General features: G+C 31.7%; 2 protein-coding genes across 9 annotated transcripts in view; both read right to left on the bottom strand.

Moving 5' to 3' along the window:
- Positions 1-1,210, bottom strand: part of LOC124365999 — an 86,934-nt gene extending 85,724 nt beyond the window's left edge. For 5 of the 7 annotated variants that reach the window (XM_046822172.1, XM_046822174.1, XM_046822175.1 and 2 more), the window contains exon 1: positions 967-1,186. The gene's annotated coding sequence lies outside the window, so the exon portion shown is untranslated. Of the gene's footprint in view, positions 1-966 lie in introns of all 7 variants that reach the window. The other 2 variants (XM_046822173.1, XM_046822178.1) reach the window with 2 other exon arrangements.
- Positions 1,211-9,068: 7,858 nt separating this feature from the next.
- LOC124365998 (zinc finger protein 239-like) lies at positions 9,069-20,470 on the bottom strand. Of its 2 annotated transcripts, none has more exons than XM_046822170.1 (2): positions 20,205-20,470; positions 9,069-11,395 (listed from the first exon to the last, which is right to left on the bottom strand). In XM_046822170.1, exon 2 carries the CDS (start codon positions 10,830-10,832, stop codon positions 10,002-10,004), a length of 831 nt encoding a protein of 276 aa, XP_046678126.1. In that variant the 5' UTR covers positions 10,833-11,395; positions 20,205-20,470; the 3' UTR covers positions 9,069-10,001. The 2 variants fall into 2 exon arrangements, with proteins under 2 accessions (XP_046678126.1, XP_046678127.1); XM_046822171.1 differs by lacking the exon at positions 20,205-20,470 and adding an exon at positions 20,100-20,159.

Below are 20,470 nucleotides of genomic sequence, written 5' to 3'. Positions count from 1 at the left end.
AGATCATAACAAATAATACTACTTTCTTTATATTAAGTTTGGGCAGTTACAGTTACTTAACAGGGTAAAAAAAAACGTGTCTAACAGCATTTAAATTGATGATTTGATATTATCCATCACTCAAGTGTTGAACGCTAATTATACTGCAGCTCATGTTATTAACCTATTGCAGTCGTCCTCCTGAACAAAACAATAGCCTACAAGGTTTCAGGGGACGAAAATAATGTATAATGAATTTTAAAACATCAAAAGAGGAACTAATTTTCCTCCACGATAGGAAATTATGGTTAGGTGAATTTACAATATTTGTTTGTTCTTGTTCTATCAAGTTATCTTCCCCCAAGCAGTAATGGCCGGAGGCATTCGTGATCAGACCATCTAGAATTTGATCTTTTAGTGATAGGTCTCTCGAGGGATCTTTTTCATATGTTGCCATTAGCTTAGGTGGCATTGCTATAGCCCGCAATGTTGGCCGGAGGCACTTATATCAGGCTGATATGAACTTTTAATCTTAGAAGGTCGAAATTAACAAAAACATCTTATTTGTGTAAAAGGACAATAATTTAATAATGCAAAACTCGTATTTTGCAGCTCCATCCATTATGTTCACAATGACCAAAGTGGGTATTCTATCCACACCAGCTAAAGTTCTCACTTCCCCTTGACACCTTCAACATCAATTAAAATTATCACTGGTACAAATCCTCTTCCATTGCATTCACCAATATGGAATGGGAAAGTAAATATCTAATAACAACTTCAAGTAGGCCATAACAAAATGTTTGGAGGTATCAACAAATAAACAAGACAACTACCAAAAATTTAGTTTAGAATCAAAACAAAAATGTTACCAACTCTGGTACACTTCACATGTGATTGCTATGTTATCACTGTGATTGATACTGGTCATTGACATAGGCTATTCTGAATGTGATTTGTTTCTACAAACAATAATTTAAGTCTTACCTCTACAAATCGTATTCCAGAATATGTCAAATCCAACTTACAACAATCAATTAACGGGATTTTCCTGTTCCTTATTTACAATAAAGCTTATTGTTATTTCAACGACAATTACTTACATATTTAAAAGTTATTGCAACAACAAATTCACATTTTAATGTCTGAAAGCGAACATAACCAAACCACTCTCACTCTATCAATTCCAAACGCTAAGGATCCTGGGTCTGGCTATGATATTTCAAACCAACTAAATTGATATTTTTCTTCTGCTGGGTTTGCTCAAAAGAGCAGGCTTCGTAATAACATGCAGTCCCTCGTAGTTCCATAATATATATTACAACTAAGGTTTTTACCTTTTGAATGTTAATGAGTGGGATTTACATTGATGTTATGTATTTGTTAGTTTAAAAAGAGGATTTTGATGAGTAAGATGTAAGTAAATAAGGTTTCTCTTTGAAATCTCATTGCCAGGGGTCTATCAGACCAACTTCCTTATCCGAAAAGATTTAGACGTCGGTGTTTTATTTTGTTAGAAGTCTCAGGTGATGTAACACGATTATAACTGAGACAAAGTGGAAGACAAAAGTCTTTTTATTTTAACAAAAGATTGTGCAAGCTCCTTATACATGTTCAAATCATTGGTTTTGAGAACATCTTTTGCCGTAGTTTAGATGTTTAAACCTAACTGATATTAGGTGAAAACATTCTTTTCTGGCATGTTCATAATTTGGCATTGCAGTACTACATGGTTAATTATCTCTTCTACACCTAAATAGCACAGTTTAAGCATAATAGGGTAAAATATTTATTACAAACAACTTACTGTTTACTCTGGCATGGCCCAGTTTCAAGCGAGAAATTATGGCGAGTTTCTTCGTTAACAGATTACCATTTTTAAACCAAGGAACCTAACCCACCTTTTTACCTGATGACGAAACCTTTAATTTCGAAAGGCCTCATCCAAAAAATAAAGTATATTGGAATAGTAGCGTTTTAATTACATTTATTACTATTTCAATTTTTTTTTTCGGTTCAGAAATAAACAAACTAAAAAAAACAACGGTATTTATTTACAATACCGTGACCATGAAAAATGGACTTTTTTTCATGGGTTGGGCATTTATAGCCAAGTATTATTATCACAGGTGCATATAAACTGAGGGGAAAGTATATTATTGTATTATATTGATGCCTTTCGGGCATTATTGCGTTAAAGATGGAAAATAACCGACAAAATTTTGTCGAACAACACTTGGAGGGTTAAGGATCAGGGGCATCACGTGATCTGGGATTTGACTTTTGCAAGCTCGAGTTAATTTTTTTTCTAAAAGAGCAAGCAGTGCGCAGCACTGCGCAGCGGGTAGGCATCGTTGACAGAATTAACGTACTAGTCAGCATCATTTCAGTAAAATTTCCAGAGATACTGTCAAAAACAGAGTTTTCAGAGGATTTCAAAAAATCGTAACTCCTTTGATTTTCGTTGCCAACGAATTTTTTCTTCACTATTGTTTTCAGGAAAAATTGTAGTTTTCAGGGGGAAAAAATGAACATACCTTTCCATGGTCACGTTATTGTAAATTGATACCAAAACAACATTAAAAGATTGGTATATATAAAGTATATTGGAATAGTAGCGTTTTAATTACATTTATTACTATTTCAATTTTTTTTGTTTTCGGTTCAGAAATAAACAAACTAAAAAAAAACAACATTAAAAGATTGGTGTATATATATATATATATATATATATATATATATATATATATATATATATATATATATACACACATTTTTTAAACTCTTTTATAATCCAAACTTAAATGACACCAAACAGCTGTTTACACTTTCAGAATCAAAGAGTCTGAAACATTTGCTTACATTACAATTTTTGAACAGTGCTTTATCAGTATTGTAAAGGATGCAGGAGATACAAAGTGTATGTTTAAAGCTACATGTCTACGAAAATTTAAACTTTCTTATTGTGAAAAACAAAACTTGCAGACCATTGAACACTTCCTTATATTTTACATAAATGTTATTTGGTTTATAGAGTACGTAGGCATATTGAGGACAATAATTTAGAATGTATGTATTTAAAATCATCTTAAATATTGTAATATTATTTTTATGTTAAAAATAGAATTTTGTTAATAATAACGTATTAATCACTTAAATACAGTTTATTCCTCTTTTGCTTTTGTAATTTAGAAATGCTGGAATGTTGAAATAGATTTCTAGGTAATGTGAAGGTCCTCGCTCCATACTGCTGGAACCAAACTTCATTACAGTGTTGCTTCTTGGATAGCTGTATGAACCTAATTTTGTATCATTTCCTGGTATGCCTCGGCATTAAGGTTCCCATAAATAAAAAGGGCCCAACAAACTGATCCCTTACAATACCATGCCAAACGTTTATTTTTCAGGGTAGGCCTACTTGGTGTGTTGCTCTCTTATCCAATGAGGGTTAACATCAGTCCAATAATGAGCACTGCGTCTGTTAATGTTACCGTTTAACATGAACGTTGCTTCATCAGAAAATTATCATTAGAAGCACTGATAAATATTGCCAGATAGTTGGAAATTTGTAAATTTTTTATAACTATACTGTTTTTTGTTATTTTACTTAACAAATTTATTTCTCTTTATATTACTACATACATGGAAATTTTGATATCTGCAGCTTTACTAGTTATAGAGATATTAATGTTTTTAAATAAAAAATAGAAAATGGTGGCTAGCGGCTAAACGACAAATTTCTTTACCTATATTTGAAGAGTTGAAGTAAAGTTGGGCAAAGTGGCATTTTTGAAGAAAATTAGTTTTTTTTCCAGAAAATGTGATCTGAGAGCCAAATACTATAATGTAAATGAAGATATAAGTGCCAGAAAGATTTCCTTAGTTTACAATAAATTATTATCGCCAACAGATGTGCAAGGTATATGTGCCTGGCCTTGTGTTAAGTGTCGAGCGCCTGGATTTTGCATTGCTGACAGCTGATTCAACCTCAGTGTTGTTTACTAATACAACGACAATGCATTATTTGTGGTTATATTCATGGTTAAGGTTAAAAACAGCGCTTCTTATATATTTTAAAGGTATAAAGGTGTTTTTAGGCGCAGAAACTAAGGCTTTTTGAAGATATGTATAAAGCAGATCACTGCCAACAACAAAATTATCTTCTAAGGTTAATAAACAGTTAAGACTGTAGGTAGGTGGTAGCATGGTAAATATGACGACCCAAACTAAAGTAGGTGCCAATCAACAGGTATTAATGTTGTACCTAATGGTGAGGGTGAGATGATTCAAGTGTGTTGAAATTAATTTTGTAATATTTTCTCTTTTTTATCGACACTTGTTCAAAATTTGGTTGAATTAAAAAATACAGGGAATTCCATATACTTTGAAGCAAGAGGAAACAAAGTTAAGAATAGACAATTTTCAGTGGACAATGAGAACTTAGTATGCAATTATGTGAACTCCATTCCTTGTGACATAAGTCGTTATGGCTGTACAGATACTGCAAAAGAGTAGCCTACTTGAGCCCTGATATAAATATCGGCAGTTTGTTTATGGCTTTAAGAAGAAATACCCTGACACATATATTAACTACAGCTTTTATTATGGCACTTTTAAAAGAAAGTTTTTAAAACAATCTTTCCACGCACCAAGAGTAAATGCTACTTGTGATTTATTTAATACCAAAAGTTGCTTGCATCATTTAAAAGAAAAAAAATGAAGGAAAAACCGTGTTTTTCTCAAAACTTATAAAAGGGCACTATCACCCTATTGTACTTTAACCCTTCATTAATAGGATATTCTTTGTTTGAAATGATGAGCCCTGTCAGCATCAAAAGTGTGTCTTTTTGTGAACACACTGTATATGTACAAAACATATATTTTCAAAGAAGTGTATAACTTCACAAAGGATTTTTAAAAGAATTTATATTTTTTTTTCAATAAACATTGAATCACACAAAGTACTTGCTCCACTGTGACTCAAACCCAGGCTCTCACTTGTCGGACTAACATGTTACCACTACACCACAGAGCCCTTACTTTTACGATTAAATTTTAGGTACTTTGGGATTATACCGACCACACCCAGACATGAATCGTTATTTGACATTTTGCTTCTACTGATTACTAGATTAGCGTAGAACAATATTTCGTCAATATAAAACAGGAATTGTCTTATCGCAAACCCCTCCCCATCCTCAGACAGAGGTCAAAGTCGAGCGGTCTAGTAGATAACGTGATTGCAGAGTCTCGCCGCCCGTTCAGCTGGTTCGTCGCTTTGTTGTACTTCCGTGTTTTACCTCTACATTTCTCCAAACACAAAAATTCAACAAAAACAAACATTACTAAACTCTTTATTGAAAAACACTAAAAACTTGTTTTTATTCTTTATCACACTCCGCCACCCAAAATGCGAGTGCCTCCCGCCATCAGCGCGGGCTTCGGCACCGAGTGCTGCCCCGCACTTATGTCGACGAAAGAAAAACATCCCTCGAGATATTACCTATCAGTAAAATATCAAATTCTAGAGGGGCTGATCAGAAATATAAATTGAATTGTAATGGAAAGTCAATTATGTACCGTGCAAATCATGTGATGCCGCGCGGCCTGCCGTAATCGGGATTCTCGAGAAAGATAAGATAACAGCGACAACAATACCGATCACAATAACTGGAAACACTTGTAAGTTTGTAATTTTATAATTTAACAGTTGTTTTTTCGTTCTATCATGTTTGTTTCTATAAATTTATATTTTTGTGTTCTTCATACTGGTGTGGTAGGTATAATCCCAAAGTACCAAATTTTATTGTATTTGACCGTTTCTATCACATATGTGTTCAAATAAGCAAACTAAAATATGATTGTAAGGCCAAATAGCCTACCTGTAAAACAACTTTTAACATTTATTAAATTTGTATAGCCCGATTTAATTCTCAATAAATATTTGAGTTTCAGTCCATGTGCGTATTGTTTTGTTCGTAGTAACTGATTTTCAGTCTGTGCAAGTATTATTTAGTCTGTTGTAAGTAATGAATTATTAGAGTGGTAATCGTGTATTTTTATAGAGCGCTAACAGGTCAGACAAACTTACGTTTTTTCAAGAAGAATGACTGATATTGCTTGAAAATGTTCCTCTTGCAATGCGAAACCAGCTGTACTTCCAACATAATGCCGCATCACCACATTAAAAAAAAATTTTTTCCACCTATTTGAATTAATTTCCAAATAAATGGATCGTTTGTGGAGGTTCTGTATACTGGCTACCCAAGTCACTAGATCATACGCCACTGGGTTTTTTGCACATGGGGATGGATGAAGTAGAAAGTTTACGAGGTCAAAGATAATTCCCATGAGGCCCTACTTATGACCTATTGATGAGGCTTTTACACCGCCCTGTTTTGTTTTTAAGCGAAAGCCCTGTTGAATTATACAGAAAGCAATCAGAACCATCCTTAAAAAGCAGAAAAATGCATTAGTCAGTGGAGACACATTTGGAAATATACTAAAATTTGGTTGAGTAGATTTAGATTAATTTTACTTTGCATGTACTGTTATGAATAAAAATTCATTTAATAGAACATTTATTCACTTTTTGTGTACTTTATTTACACAGTTTTGTGTCAAAATAAAACTTAAAACATTTGACTTGGTGAAATAGTTATTGTTGCCCAAAGATGAAAACATTTATTTTTCAATCCATATTTTGCATCTGGCACTTGTTTTCTCATAAACTACTTAAGAGTTCTTGGACCTGTTAAAAAAAATTTTTCCAGGTCAAAAACCATAAGAAATTTTTTAATTTGCCCTTTAATCTACCAGACCAGAATTACAGGGCGACTTTGTTTAACATGATGAGCTGAAACCTGGGCAAAATATTTCACTAGCTGTAACATGTAGAATAAGCTCCTATAGTTTCTGCATATCTTTGTGAATCACCCTGTATAGAAAGAATTTCCCACATTCAGACCATCTTGAAGTTATCATCCCTTTGTATTCTGTGTGTAAATGTTGCAGTTCTAAGTTTGAAGGTGCTTCCAATAACTCAAAAATTGGGCTAAAATGTATAAAACCAATTATTAAAAAGCGATAGTTCTAGAAATCTACACAGTTTTTTGGATTGAAAATTTGCACAAAGATGCTCTGTTAGTTGTGTAAAAAAAAGACCGTCAGAAGACCTATTGTCTAAATTAAATGCAAGTTAGATGCGCGATCACTGATTAAATATCCTTCCTGAGATAAATCTAAACATAAGCCCGCAATGAAAATTTTCACACAAATCCTCTGAAAGCTATATTTTAATATACAAATGCCAAACAGGGGGTGTCCACCATCACCAACTTATATTGGATAAGTATTGTTTTAATAACATTTACTACCATTTTCCAATTGCTCTGAGCCTTCAAACAAAAATATGTTCAACGTATCAAAAATTTAATAATTACCTGAACAGCCACTATTTTTTTTTACTTAAGTGTTTTTAATTTAAGAAAGGATTGAAATAAGTTAAAATTGTGTATATAGTATTCCAATAATTATATAAAATTTAAAAACTATCAGCTGAGAAATAACAAACATAATAAGCCTTTGAAATGTCAAGTATTAAACAATATCAACAGAGCTGTCACTACAATCAACTCTTTTAATTTTTGCTGATCAGCTGAATATAACATTAATTATGATCATTAATATCTTTACCTATTATAGGAGTTTAGAGATGTTGGGCTATAGTGACATGGTTCAGTGCAATCAAACTGACGGTTAGAATATTCAACATCACTTATTTTTGCATTGGATTGAAACTGTTCAGCAGTGGAAGTTGTTTTTTTAATTCAAAATTATTTTGTATTCTGTTCCAATATAAAAACTTACGTAAGATTTATTTGATGTGATATACAAATAGTTACTATTACACATTTTTATGTATGTTTTAATAAAAAAAAAAACATAAATCCTACAATGTCTTTACATTACGATCACATTTCAACGATATAATGCTATAATCAGCTGATAAGAACAGCTAATATTTAAAAAAAACTTATAGTTGTGGCTAACAATAATTATGTATTCCGCTTTTTAAAAGTGAATTATTTCTCTTGTCCACCAATTTTTTAAAAATTTATATCATTGGACTAATAACCTTGTCTAAAATGTAATAACTGTGATTTTATCATAAACCAAAGGCTTGTTTATCCTTAAAATATTTAAGAAGTCACCATTTTTAAAATAAAGCACATAAAAAATATTTTTTTCTGTAATGAGAATTTTGGATTATAAAGCTATGTACCAAATTTCAACTTTTTAAAACAAACTGTTCTCAAATGAAAAATAGTTAAGTGAGAAAAGCACATAGTGGAGGCTGTTTAGGTATATGAGTTTTTGAAAGTTTGAATATAATTTGGTTTGTCCTTTGTTTAAGAATAATACCTAAAAAGGTTGGTACTGAGACATGTTTATATATACAAAGAAAATATTTCAAACTTCAATTACATAGGAATCTTAAAAAGTTATCTCCTTTGAAACTTACTGGTGTAATTGTAACTTATATAGATTCAGACATTTTTCTGTTTTGTGCTACATTGAAAAAAAAATTAAAACAAAAAATGCATGATCTGAATTTTTAAATTTACTACAAATGTGTATAAATGTTTACACCTAAAAGTTAATCTATATGTACAAAAAAGTTAATCAGCAGTGGTTTAGACTTATCAAGTTACGTACATTGAAAAACTAATGCTTTTCAAATGTAAATTACCTTGATCAATTTTGAAAAATCAAATTAATAAACGAAAACAACCAAATAACTTCCAATAAATCACAACCAAAATTTATAACAAAATTTTTTTCTGGACTGAAAAAATTAACAATAATAACTGAACTGCCCATAATGTCTTACTTTCCTCTCCAGATACCCAAAATTTTATGGCTAAAGCACCTATAGTAAATTTTGAAAACATACTTGTCCAACATAAATTACCTAAATTAAAACAACAAGTTGGAACAATGATAAACTAGAGAATTCAAAAGCACGATTTGTTTAATATATCAACATGAAAACTGAGTGGAAGCTCAAGGACAAAAAAAACACGCTGTTGATTTTTATAATTTTATTATGAAAAAGGTACTTAATAATGAACACTTCTGTATAAAAAAACATCACAAAGAAGCTTGTCGAAGAGCATATAAACATTCTTTGGAAAAATTGGACAGTGCCAAATAACAAGATTGTTATTGTGCCTTTCATTCTACTAAAAGCATTATGACATTGGGATAACGTATGTCCCTTCAGGCTTGATATTGATGAAAAATAGCTGTGTATGAGAATTTGTAAGGTAATAACCTGTGATAGTAAATACTTCATGTATTTAGAGTTCAAAATTGGCTATATAAAGTCACACGAATGACATTTATGGTGTTGCATCTGCGTGTTTTTTTTTTACTTCCCAATTTGTAGTACCTGCACAGCTACAAAGAGAACACATTAGACACATCAACTGCGTTAACATGGTTCCTTATTTCCCGATATGTTAATATGTATCTTACATGTTCATTACTAGAACGATTCATAGCTACAAAGAGAAAGTTAAAGGTTTCTTGTCTGAGTGTGTATTTAAATGTTCTCTAAGGCAGGTAGTGTGTAAAAATACTCAAGAGATACTCAAAGAATCATTGTATTGTTTCCCCTGTGTAGGTTAATATATGCATCTCATCGTATTACTTGTACAATGTAAATTGCACATATAATGTTTATAAAGTGTTTTATCTGTGTGTGTGTGTGTTAACATGTTACTTCACTTCACAATTTTTAGATGCATTACAACACATTTAAAAGATTTCCCTCCTGCATTATCTTATCATATCTATTTAGATGTTCATTGTAGTTGATACATAACTATACTGAGACCATTTATAGTGATGCTCATTTCTGTGTGTATTATTGTCTTTCTTGTGTAATTAAGGTGTTTCAGAATATATGCTCAAAGACGCTCGTGAGGTTTCTAAACTCTAGGTTAACATATGAATCTTCAGTTTAGTATTATTTGAGGTAAAATCAAAGTTACACAGGGAGTATTTATGTTTTGTTTTCTGTGCGTTGACATGTGTTTCTTCACCTCTGACTTTGTAATAAAAGCATAATCACACAAAGGACATTTAAAAGGTTTCTCACCTGTGTGTTTAAACGTATGTCTCTTCATAATACCATTTGAAGCAAATTCTTGGCCACATAGAGAACATTTATAAGGTTTCTCACCTGTGTGGTTTAAAACATGGTCCTTCAGGCCTGATCTTGATGTAAAGGAACGGCTACACATGAGGCATTGGTATGGTTTCTCACCTGTGTGAGTAAACATATGTGATTTCAACTTTGAATTTGTTGTACAAGCAAAGTTGCACAGAGAACATTTAACAGGTTTTTCATTTGTGTGTGTAAACATGTGTTTCTTCATTTCCCAATTAGTAATAGATGTATAGCTGCACACAGTACACTTAAAAGATTTCTCGCCTGCGTGGATTAACATGTGTTTCTTCAACTCTGAGCTTGTAATAAATGCAAAGCTACACAAGGAACATTTATAAGGTCTCTCACCTGCGTGTTTAAACATATGTCTTTTCAAATGTACATTTTTAGTAGTTTCGTAGCTGCACTGGGAACATTTAATAGGTTTTTCATTTGTGTGGGTTAACATGTGTGTCTTTAAGTAAGAATTTTCAACAGTTGAATAAATACAAAGGGAACATTTATAAGGCTTCTCACCTGTATGTCTTAACATATGTTTTTTCAAATTCGCTTTTGTAGTGGTTTCATAAATACACACGGAACATTTAAAAGACTTTTTTCTTTTATAGGTTGACATTTTTCTTATGTGCCCTTTGGAAATAAATGTACAACTGCAAAGAGGGTGTTTGTACACTTTCTTAACCGTATTGTTTAGTATATGTTTTGTTTGTACTCTGTGTACATTTATTGCTGTACAAGGAATGTTTTCAAGGTGTTTTACTTAAATGTGTTGATATACGATTTATTTTTCATATGTTAAAAGTTCGTTACCTTACTTTTTTCTGTAACATGGTTACAAATTTATTATTTTTATAACTTTCCATCTGAACAGTATGCTCTAATTTAATTTAACAATTAGCTGCATGGACTTCCTTACAGTTACTGTAATCTGAATGTTGTGTGTCAACTTTGTTTACATATGTCATCAAATATAATATTTGCTTGGATATTAGTATTCTATTTTATGTCATAGCATAATTTAAATAAACATAAAAATATCTTATAACACATTCATAGCCAATTTCATATAAGATAAGAAGTATTTTTCTATAAGTCTTCTTTCCCAGCTTATTTAGAAGAAGTTCATTGTTTACAGACAGGACACAATTTTAAAAACTGCCATCTCTGATATAACTCAATCTGAAAAAAAAAAAACAAAGGAGTTAGAAATGATTATTTGTACTCTCTCCAATAAGGTAACTTTACTTTAATATTTTTACTACAAATGACACAGTGGCTAGTGACAGAAACTATAGTGTTACTGCTAGCTGTGGTAATAAAAGTGTTATGTTACTATACTGTTACTATACTAGCTGTCACCTGTTCATGAAAATATTATCCTTTAACATTTAGAGATAGATGAATAACTAGCAGTCACCCACAGCTTTGCATTCAATTACCTTTTTTTTAACAGGTCCATCATGAGCATGTTCTTTTTAAATGACATTCCAAAGAATCCTGAGATAAGTGGTAGTCACTGAAAGATATTACAATCCCTTGAGCTATTTAAGAATCAAGTTTAAACATGGGGCCCTGAAGGTGGATGTTTTATAAGTACCCCTGAAATTTCTCAAATCTCTATACAATATTTTATTGAATAGCTTCCAAAATTTCAGTCACAAATTGAAGAAAGAAATGCAGTCACAAAGTGTGAAGAAATTCTAAGTCGGGAGACTAAAGTTGAAGTCCTTAGATTTTCAGTTAACACACTTATGATGTATTTTATGGCTTTTTACTGTGGTTGATTAAAATCTCAATAAAAACACTCACGCAAAGAAAAGCTTCTGAAGTAACATGACATTTGTAAAGTGTAATTATTATATTTATTATTCTTGACTTTGACAGGTGACTAAAATCACATTTACTATCTGTTGATTAAGACGTCTCCATAATGGCGGCTTTGCACATGAATGAGCAATTCTGGATCGAGTGAATACATTAATGGTTTCCAAAACCAATGTTGAGTTTACCTTATTGCCATGATCAAGGAAACATGTCAAAAAGTGTTATATTTATGACCACTGTAATTTAATCAGGTCTTGGTATGTTTTGTGCCATAGTTGATTTGGCCTCATTTCCCTGATCAAGAAAATTATATATAAAAACTGAGGTCTAAGAAGCCTACTTCTGCCTTAAGACAAGTACACATAACAATCTTTACATTTATAGTGAATATAGTTTTGTCTTTGAACAACAGGATTTTGTTGAACTGGACAAAAGGTACTTGTTTACCTGAACAACAGGCATTTTTGTCCTAAACAACAGACATTTGTTGATCTGAACAACTGTTTCCAACACTTCCAAAGTCTCAATCTCGTAACAAACGTCTCAAAATACTTGGAATACACCTTGATCAAGGGTTGACATGGAATGCTTACATTGACTCAGTTTGCACCAAATTAGCCTCAGACATTCATGTTATGAGGCCTTTAGCCAAATACTCTCCATAGTCAGACACTGAGGATGGCATATTATGATCTGATTTACCCACATCTTACCTAAGGATTGGTGTTGTGGAGCTCTTGTGCAAAGAATCAATTATTGAGAGCCTTCGAATTTCAAAAGAAAACGATTTAAATCATTGCTAACATGAATTTCAGAGAGTTGTGCCAATCAGCCTTCAAAAACTTATAACTGTTGACTCTGCCTTGCCTATACATCCTGGAATCAGTTTCATTCTGCAAGTCCAAATGTACCTTAATGAGGGGCTGTGTCGTACAAAAATATAAGACAAGAGGCAGAGACAACTACCGATCTGGAAGAAACAGAACGGTAGTTATAAACACTTGGCTTCACAATCAGGTGTTCATTTTATCAACAGATTGCCAGCTTCCATTACAAATGCAAAAAAGCCTAAGACATTAAAAATCTGTCTTAAACTCTTTTTAGCATCTATATAATGTCAGCAAGTTTTTGGCATGTAACTGGGAGACAATTGAAAACAGACTCTGGTGTTGAAATGGCGTAAATTGGTGACTGAAATTAATGAGTACAAATTTTGAATGTGTTAATGAGGCACTGTGGTATGATTGCAAAATTTTATATTAAATAGCTGACTTATACCATATAACGCATATTGTATACGGTAATAAAATATTTGAATTGAACTGAATTGATATCTGCATTATAGCACTGACCAAGCACTGCATACTTATTATTTGCCAAATGTACAGGTTAAAAGTATATTTTACATAAAACTTTAAATTTTATTACCTGAATGTTTTCTAACTCTGTGCAGAAAAGGCTAAAACAAGAAGTGTTGTTACTATCACGTTTACTCTATGGTTTCCAAATTATAAATTTAAACAAATTAGAAATAGTGGTTAAATTAATTTAACATGGTTGTGCTGCCTTAAAACAATGTTTACATAAAACAGTTCATTACAATTAACAGACTCTTTCAATTAATAATATTTGTTTGCTGTGATGCAACTTTTGAGATCTAGAGTACAAAAGGAATGTTTGGAACTTTAAGAGACTAGTGGGGGGAGACCAGAAGGATTTTCAAAATAATAATTGGCTTGTACGTTAACTAGGGACCCTAAGAATGTCCATGCAAAATTTCAGTACAATCAGTGGTAAAAAACATTATCCTAGAAGTAAAGTAAATTATAGTTAGAAAATTTCTTCATACATTTACGAATATGTATTTAGTTTTATATTTTTTATTTCATATATTTTTATTTTAAAACCCATTCAATTGCTTTTCAAAACTAGATATAAGAAATAAACCATGAGAAATTGTATTTCTAAATGTGTGCATATGTGCTATGTAGAATCTATTCAACCATCTAACATTTTTCATAGATTATTAAAAAGGGTTATAGCAAAATTCATTAAAGATTGCACAGTGTAACTGACATTCTAGTTTGATAAAAAATAGTATGCTACATTAAAGTTCTGTCAGTATTATAAATATGATACATATATTACTACAAAACAGGTGTGCTGTTCTTTGACTTGTAATTGTGTAACTAATCTGTACTGACAAAATTATATTCCACCGTATAAAGTATATAATTGGTTTTTTCTTAAAAATGTTTTCTTTAAAATTTGTACACTCTAATTTTGATAGCATATGAATATTAATAATGCCTATTAAAAATTAAAATTTTGTATTTGAAGGTATTTTATTTTAAGCCTTTGTATTTAAAAGTTGTGCATCACAACATCTCAAAACATTTTACAAGTGTTTCACAAGAATAAGTTTAGAAAAATTATTAAAAACATGATGACAGTTCGTTAATTGAGTAAAAATAACCTAATATAGCAAAATTAGTGAAAGATGTGCTGCATGATTCCTTGACCCAGTCCTCAGCTCAACAATAAAAACTAATAAGGCGATAAGAAATTTATAAATTATTATATTTTAGAGAATTAAAGATAGTGCCGGTGAATTGCCTATACGTGTAACATGTGATTTTGTACGCTAATAAACAAGACGATCCTCATGACAATGAATTCCACAATCACCAAACCAGGCAAATACCCTGATTTGTGGCTTCCCAACACAGCGTAAGTAAAAAATCATTATCCATTTTTCTGTCGAAATGTATAAAAATGAATAGTATCAGAGATAAAAGAACTTGCTCACACTATACGAAAACAAATCAAGTTACATTGGCTGCAGACTGCATATCACCTCGTACAAGAATTTAAATGACTGAAGGGGCAAGACCTGATAGAGCAGTTGAGCAGTAATATGCGTGTACTTAGTATATTACACCTGAAAATTACTCTAATTACTGAAAATTACCACACAGCACTATATTACAAAGTAATTTGGCATTATCCTTATAAATCATAAACATCTACTGTAAGTTTGTATTAATTATTCCTACTCTTGGTCCATCGTTAGTATAATACTATATATGCGAGTAGATACTTACACTAGTACACGTTAATTGAAATGGGTAGTTTATTATTTTACACACACTGTTAATAATTTAAATAACCATTTAGGTTTTATCTAATATATCACATTAATAGTTGTATCAAATTACTTTAAATGGGTGACTGTACTAAGAGAAAATATTTTATTAGCTGCTATAAGGTAAAAAACACAAATGCTGTAAGGGATTGAAAGGTACATGATTACAATTCATGTTAAAACTAGTAGTTCCCGTGGTGTCACACGCAATTTCTTAGGCTTTTGTATCGAGTGAATTATAAATCCAACTTCCAAGCTTAATATATTTTGTGCCTTAGTTGATGTTGCCTTGTTTCTTATCGGAGATAAAAATAAATTACAGTGTTAATAAGAACAGATTTAATTTAACCTATTTTTAAATTTAAAAGTCATTACGACCAAAGGTTATCGTATTCTGCCCCCAAAAGGAAGCAATGTCGGCGAGAGTTGAGTTAAATGTGGTATTAAACTTTTTTATACCACGTTTCACTTCCTGTTACACTTGGCACAGATTCAAAGCAAAAATTGTAATTAAACTGATTCTTTTGAACATTATTTACTACAAACTTGTAATCTTGATTAAATTTATTCTTACTGTTGAATATTAATTTTCTATTGCAAACAACCTTTAACTAAAATTAAAGTTGTAAGCTCCACTTGAACAAATTTTGCTATAACTTGTACTATCTTGCAATGTTGTGCTAATAATTCAGTATGCTCCAATTCTTTTCTCAATCCATTTACATCATTATAATACAATATTCTCTGTAAAAGAGAGCTAACATTAGTTGACAACAAACTTCCCATACGAAAATCATAATTCAGCCATAAAATGTTTACTCACACAAAATCCCATGAACGGTTTTGCAAAAAATAAAGAATGGGTGCACTACATCAATAGTACACCGAACACAGAAAATTCCACAGAGATTCGCCAGGCACAGTTTATATACTACTTCATTTCCTAACATAAACTACTTTATCACCAACAACTGTTCTACCTCTATTGTAACAAGTTCTTATAGTCTACTTCCTGATAAACCGCTGTCTTTCTGTACCAATCCTACCTTCGAGGACCCTTTCTTGGGAAATTAGATTTTTAATTTACCTACGAGTATGTTTGACAAATCCAAGAATAGTGGCCTCCGGATAGTACCAAAGTACCAAAAACTTGATAGAGCAACCACTGCACATATTGTCCATATGTAAATCAAAAGAAATTCTAGAGGTTTTGTATCACAACTTGAATAAAAAATATCTAATGCCAGAATGACGTCTTTTGTGAAATGTGCAACGCAACAAAATCTAACCAATTGTGAAATGAGTAAAAATATTTCAATAACCAAATCTACAATATGATGCTTATTGGCAAAAAATATGGAGCACAGAGGAAAAAGGACAATCAAACTTCACCATAGAGGTAAAGACTGTTGAAAAAATGATGAAAAGGTCTTAAATTATCCTCATATGCAGTTGGTAATCCTACTCTGACCTCAAAAATTCCTTGTACTTTTCTCACAAGAATATTGCTATCCTGATTATCCCCACACCAATGCCTAACCCTCTTTAGATTATTATCCCCCCACCCAGATTCCCCTCCGTCCCTAGATTGATTGACTATTTCCGGGATATAATTTAAATTTTCAAACATAGTATCAGTTACTGTGCAATTATAGATTGTGACCGCCTAAAAATTCTTTCTGGAAATAAAGACATACAATTGATAAAAGAAATTGATAAAAGTGGTTTTAGACCGATTTAGCTAACGTGGCTAATGTGAACATTGGTAATTGTTACATTAACGGCCAGAGCGGCAAAATACGAGTTTTGTGTTATTAACTTATTGGAAACGTCCTACAGAACAAAACAATATAAGGTTTGACGGGGTGGAAATGAGAAATAAAAAAGTTCTAGATCATAAAAACTGGAACAACTGTTCAAGCGCGGAGCAATATTTCCATGTTGTACATCCACATTGGGCATCACGTGACCTTTTGTGACCATGATTCAACCTTGTGATGACGTCATCGGATCTTTGCAAACGTAAATGAAAAATAAAACTGAAATGAGCAGAATTTTGATCCAAATGAACAATGTTTTTCTTAATTTTGAGCTACAAATTAATTAGTTGTTATCGAGTTGAGACGAGTGCCTCCGGCCATCAGTGCGGGCTTCGGCAACACCTTTGATGTCAACAAAAGAAAAACATCCCTCGAGATAGTACCTATCAGTAAAATTTCTAGTTCTAGAGGTGAAATAAAAAATAAGAAATACAAATTGAATTGTAATGCAAAGGCAATTATGTACAGTGTAAAAAACTTAATAAATCATGAAAACCCCTAATATAAATATATAAATGGACATTAATAGAGAACACTTACCATTAGTGTGTTCTACAGAATGTGTAGAAACTAAGTAATCTCGTTTCGGTCGAAACGTACACTCTTAACATGCCTGACAAAACACTCTGACACACCAAATTCACTACGATTAGTCAAACTAGTGGATGGTTGATCCATGATCGTCACGCACTCACTCGATCCAAACTACAGTACATGATATCTAGTGAAGCACTGACTTCTGCCCCAGAGCGTTCAGATAACAGATAAGCTATCAGTCCCAGCCGCAGATAATATTTACGACACGCCAGGTTCACTACGATTGATCGAACTAGTGGATGGTTGATCCATGATTGTCACGCACTCACTCGATCCAACCAAGTACACGATATCTCTGTCTTCTGCCCCCCCAGAGCACTCGGATAACAGATACACTATCAGTCCCAGCCGCAGATAATATTTACAGATATCCAGACACAGAACATTAAAACATTATGAACTTAACTATTTATGTATATACCCTCTAAAATCATGTTATTTGTCATTTGCACCCCCTAAAACATTATATATTTTTTGTTCAAGACGATGAGCAGAATACGTTGATAACGTAAAATTTGTGAATTGCCAGGTCGGCCTTTAATCTTATAATTTCCTAAACATTATTCCACATCATCAAAATCGGACAAGTTTTATAAAAGAAGTTCTTGGTACTCCCCAAAGGGGCCATCATCATGGCCTAATTTTGAGAATAGTCAACATGGACTTTTTAATAAACTCTCCAGTGCTTAGGCCTATATATTTGTAGTTTCATTTTTTAGAGACAAATAAAACTATACTTTTACCTCCACAACCCCTTACAAGTGTTTTTTTACAGGGTTCTTCAACTGTCACAAATTAAGTTGAGCAATCAAAAAAAATGTTCTGTTTTCAGAAAATAGAAATTAAAAACACAAATTATGGAAAAAAATTGGGTAAAAACCAGACAACCTTTATAAAAGGGGCCATAGTACTCCCGCTAATGGGGGGGTCAGGAGGTAAAATGTACATCATATATTATGATTTACCATAGGAACAAAACTACAGAATTAAATAAAAAATTGGATCATGGGAAATCGTCTAACCCCTCAGAATCTGAGGGTTATGTAAATATATTATTCAAAATCTTTTCCACCCTTTAACCCTAGAACTGTTAATCGACATAATTTTGTCGGTCAATGCCGCTTCTGTAGTGTTAACCGTCAAAATTTTGTCTGTCAAACATTCCCTCATATAATTACTTTTTACAATATACTCCGGTAACGTATCGATATAATTCATGCACCATTGGATTCGGGAAGAAAAATGCTAGGGAACAGATGAGTTTTATTCCTCTTTGTATTATGGTTATAACGTAGCAAGCTTGTCATTTAGAACATAAAAGAAAACGACGCAGTTTGTTGTGACCGCCATATTGCCGCTGCCGTTCTGTATCACTTTCATGCCGAGCTGTGGATATTTGTAAGTTTTAATAGTTTTACGCGTGTTTTAGTGTCGTATTTAATGTGTAATGTGTTGTTTGATGTCGTAGTAGTGTAAACATATATATTTTAGAATAAATCAATTTCTATTTACTGAAATATGTTTGAGAAATTACCGGCTTTGTGTAGGCTATGGCAAAATGACTTGGCTAAAATTCATTTCACATAGTTTGTTATTGTTTTCACTTACTAAACGTTATTTATAGCACTCTTTTAGCTCTGAAGTAACTATTTGTTTTTGGTAAATAGATAGTTTTCACAATAAAATATATATTTCCTGTAATTTCATTGGTTATATATATAATAACTGTTTGGGTTATTCTATATTTTTTCAATATATTTAGTTATATTTATAGTTTTCCAACTACATAATATTTCCTATTACTTATAAACCATAAATTTATAAATGTTGATATAGTACAAGCTTTAGAAACAATTTTATATTTTGCTGAATGAAAATTTTTCGCAAAATTTTTGAATAATGGCAAAATTTAACTTTTTTTAATTTCAAAAAATAATTTATGGTAATTAGCCTATTTCATTAGTACTGTATATTCTATTTTATTCTAAGTAATAAAATATGCAATATAACATGTATTCATAGATACATGTATTAGCAAAACTTGTTTTACCAAAGTCTTGCGTGTACACCCGATTTTCAGAATTTATACGCATCGCTGCTTTTTGTTCTATAGCTTTATGATGCTTTCATAAATGTGTATAATGTTTATGTTTTTCTGAAACTAGATAAAATTTGACACAGAATGGCTATCTCACTTATAAATATTTCTCACTATAACTTCATTTGCTAGGTATGGTCCCCCCCAAATTTAAGAAATATTTTTCGTAAATTTTATATTTGATTAAAAAAAAGTGTTTATTAGAAAATTTTTTATTACAGGATGAAATGAGCCAGTTCTAGGGTTGAGTAATATGCTTAATGAAGCTTAGCCAACTATATAACTTAGATTTCAATCTCAAAGAGAGTAGCATTAGCTACTACAGATATTACATAGGTAATAAACAAATTTAGGCCAATATTCACTGCTGAAAACACAAATTCAATTATTATCAATTACCTAGGTGAAATTTTACACAGCACTAAGTAACCATGTTAGAAACAGAAAGGCTAGAGCAATTAATCTAAATATAGGTAATATCAATGTATGAAATAAAAAACTCACCTCTTTACAAATACAGCATATGTAACTAATCTTCCAAGCTATAAATATAACCTATACAAATATCTGTTCATAACATATTACAGAAGTAATATTGTTACAGATGTGTAAATAATTAACTTAAATGGGACATTAGAGTCCTTTTTTATATCACTACGTCTGAAGAAAAAATTATCAAAGACTATGATGACTGTTTGAAAACATACTGAAACTTTTTCAGTCGAGTGGTCGACTAGATCTAGTCTCTAGTCTAGAATCTAGATCGTATT

This window comes from Homalodisca vitripennis, chromosome 7, assembly GCF_021130785.1.
Source record: "Homalodisca vitripennis isolate AUS2020 chromosome 7, UT_GWSS_2.1, whole genome shotgun sequence".
NCBI lineage: Eukaryota > Metazoa > Arthropoda > Insecta > Hemiptera > Cicadellidae > Homalodisca > Homalodisca vitripennis.
This window is presented reverse-complemented; position numbering and strand designations above follow the sequence as displayed.

Excerpts from the sequence above, each read along its gene's own strand:
- LOC124365998 (XM_046822170.1), bottom strand. The coding sequence starts at position 10,832 with ATGTCAACCTATAAAAGAAAAAAGTCTTTTAAATGTTCCGTGTGTATT.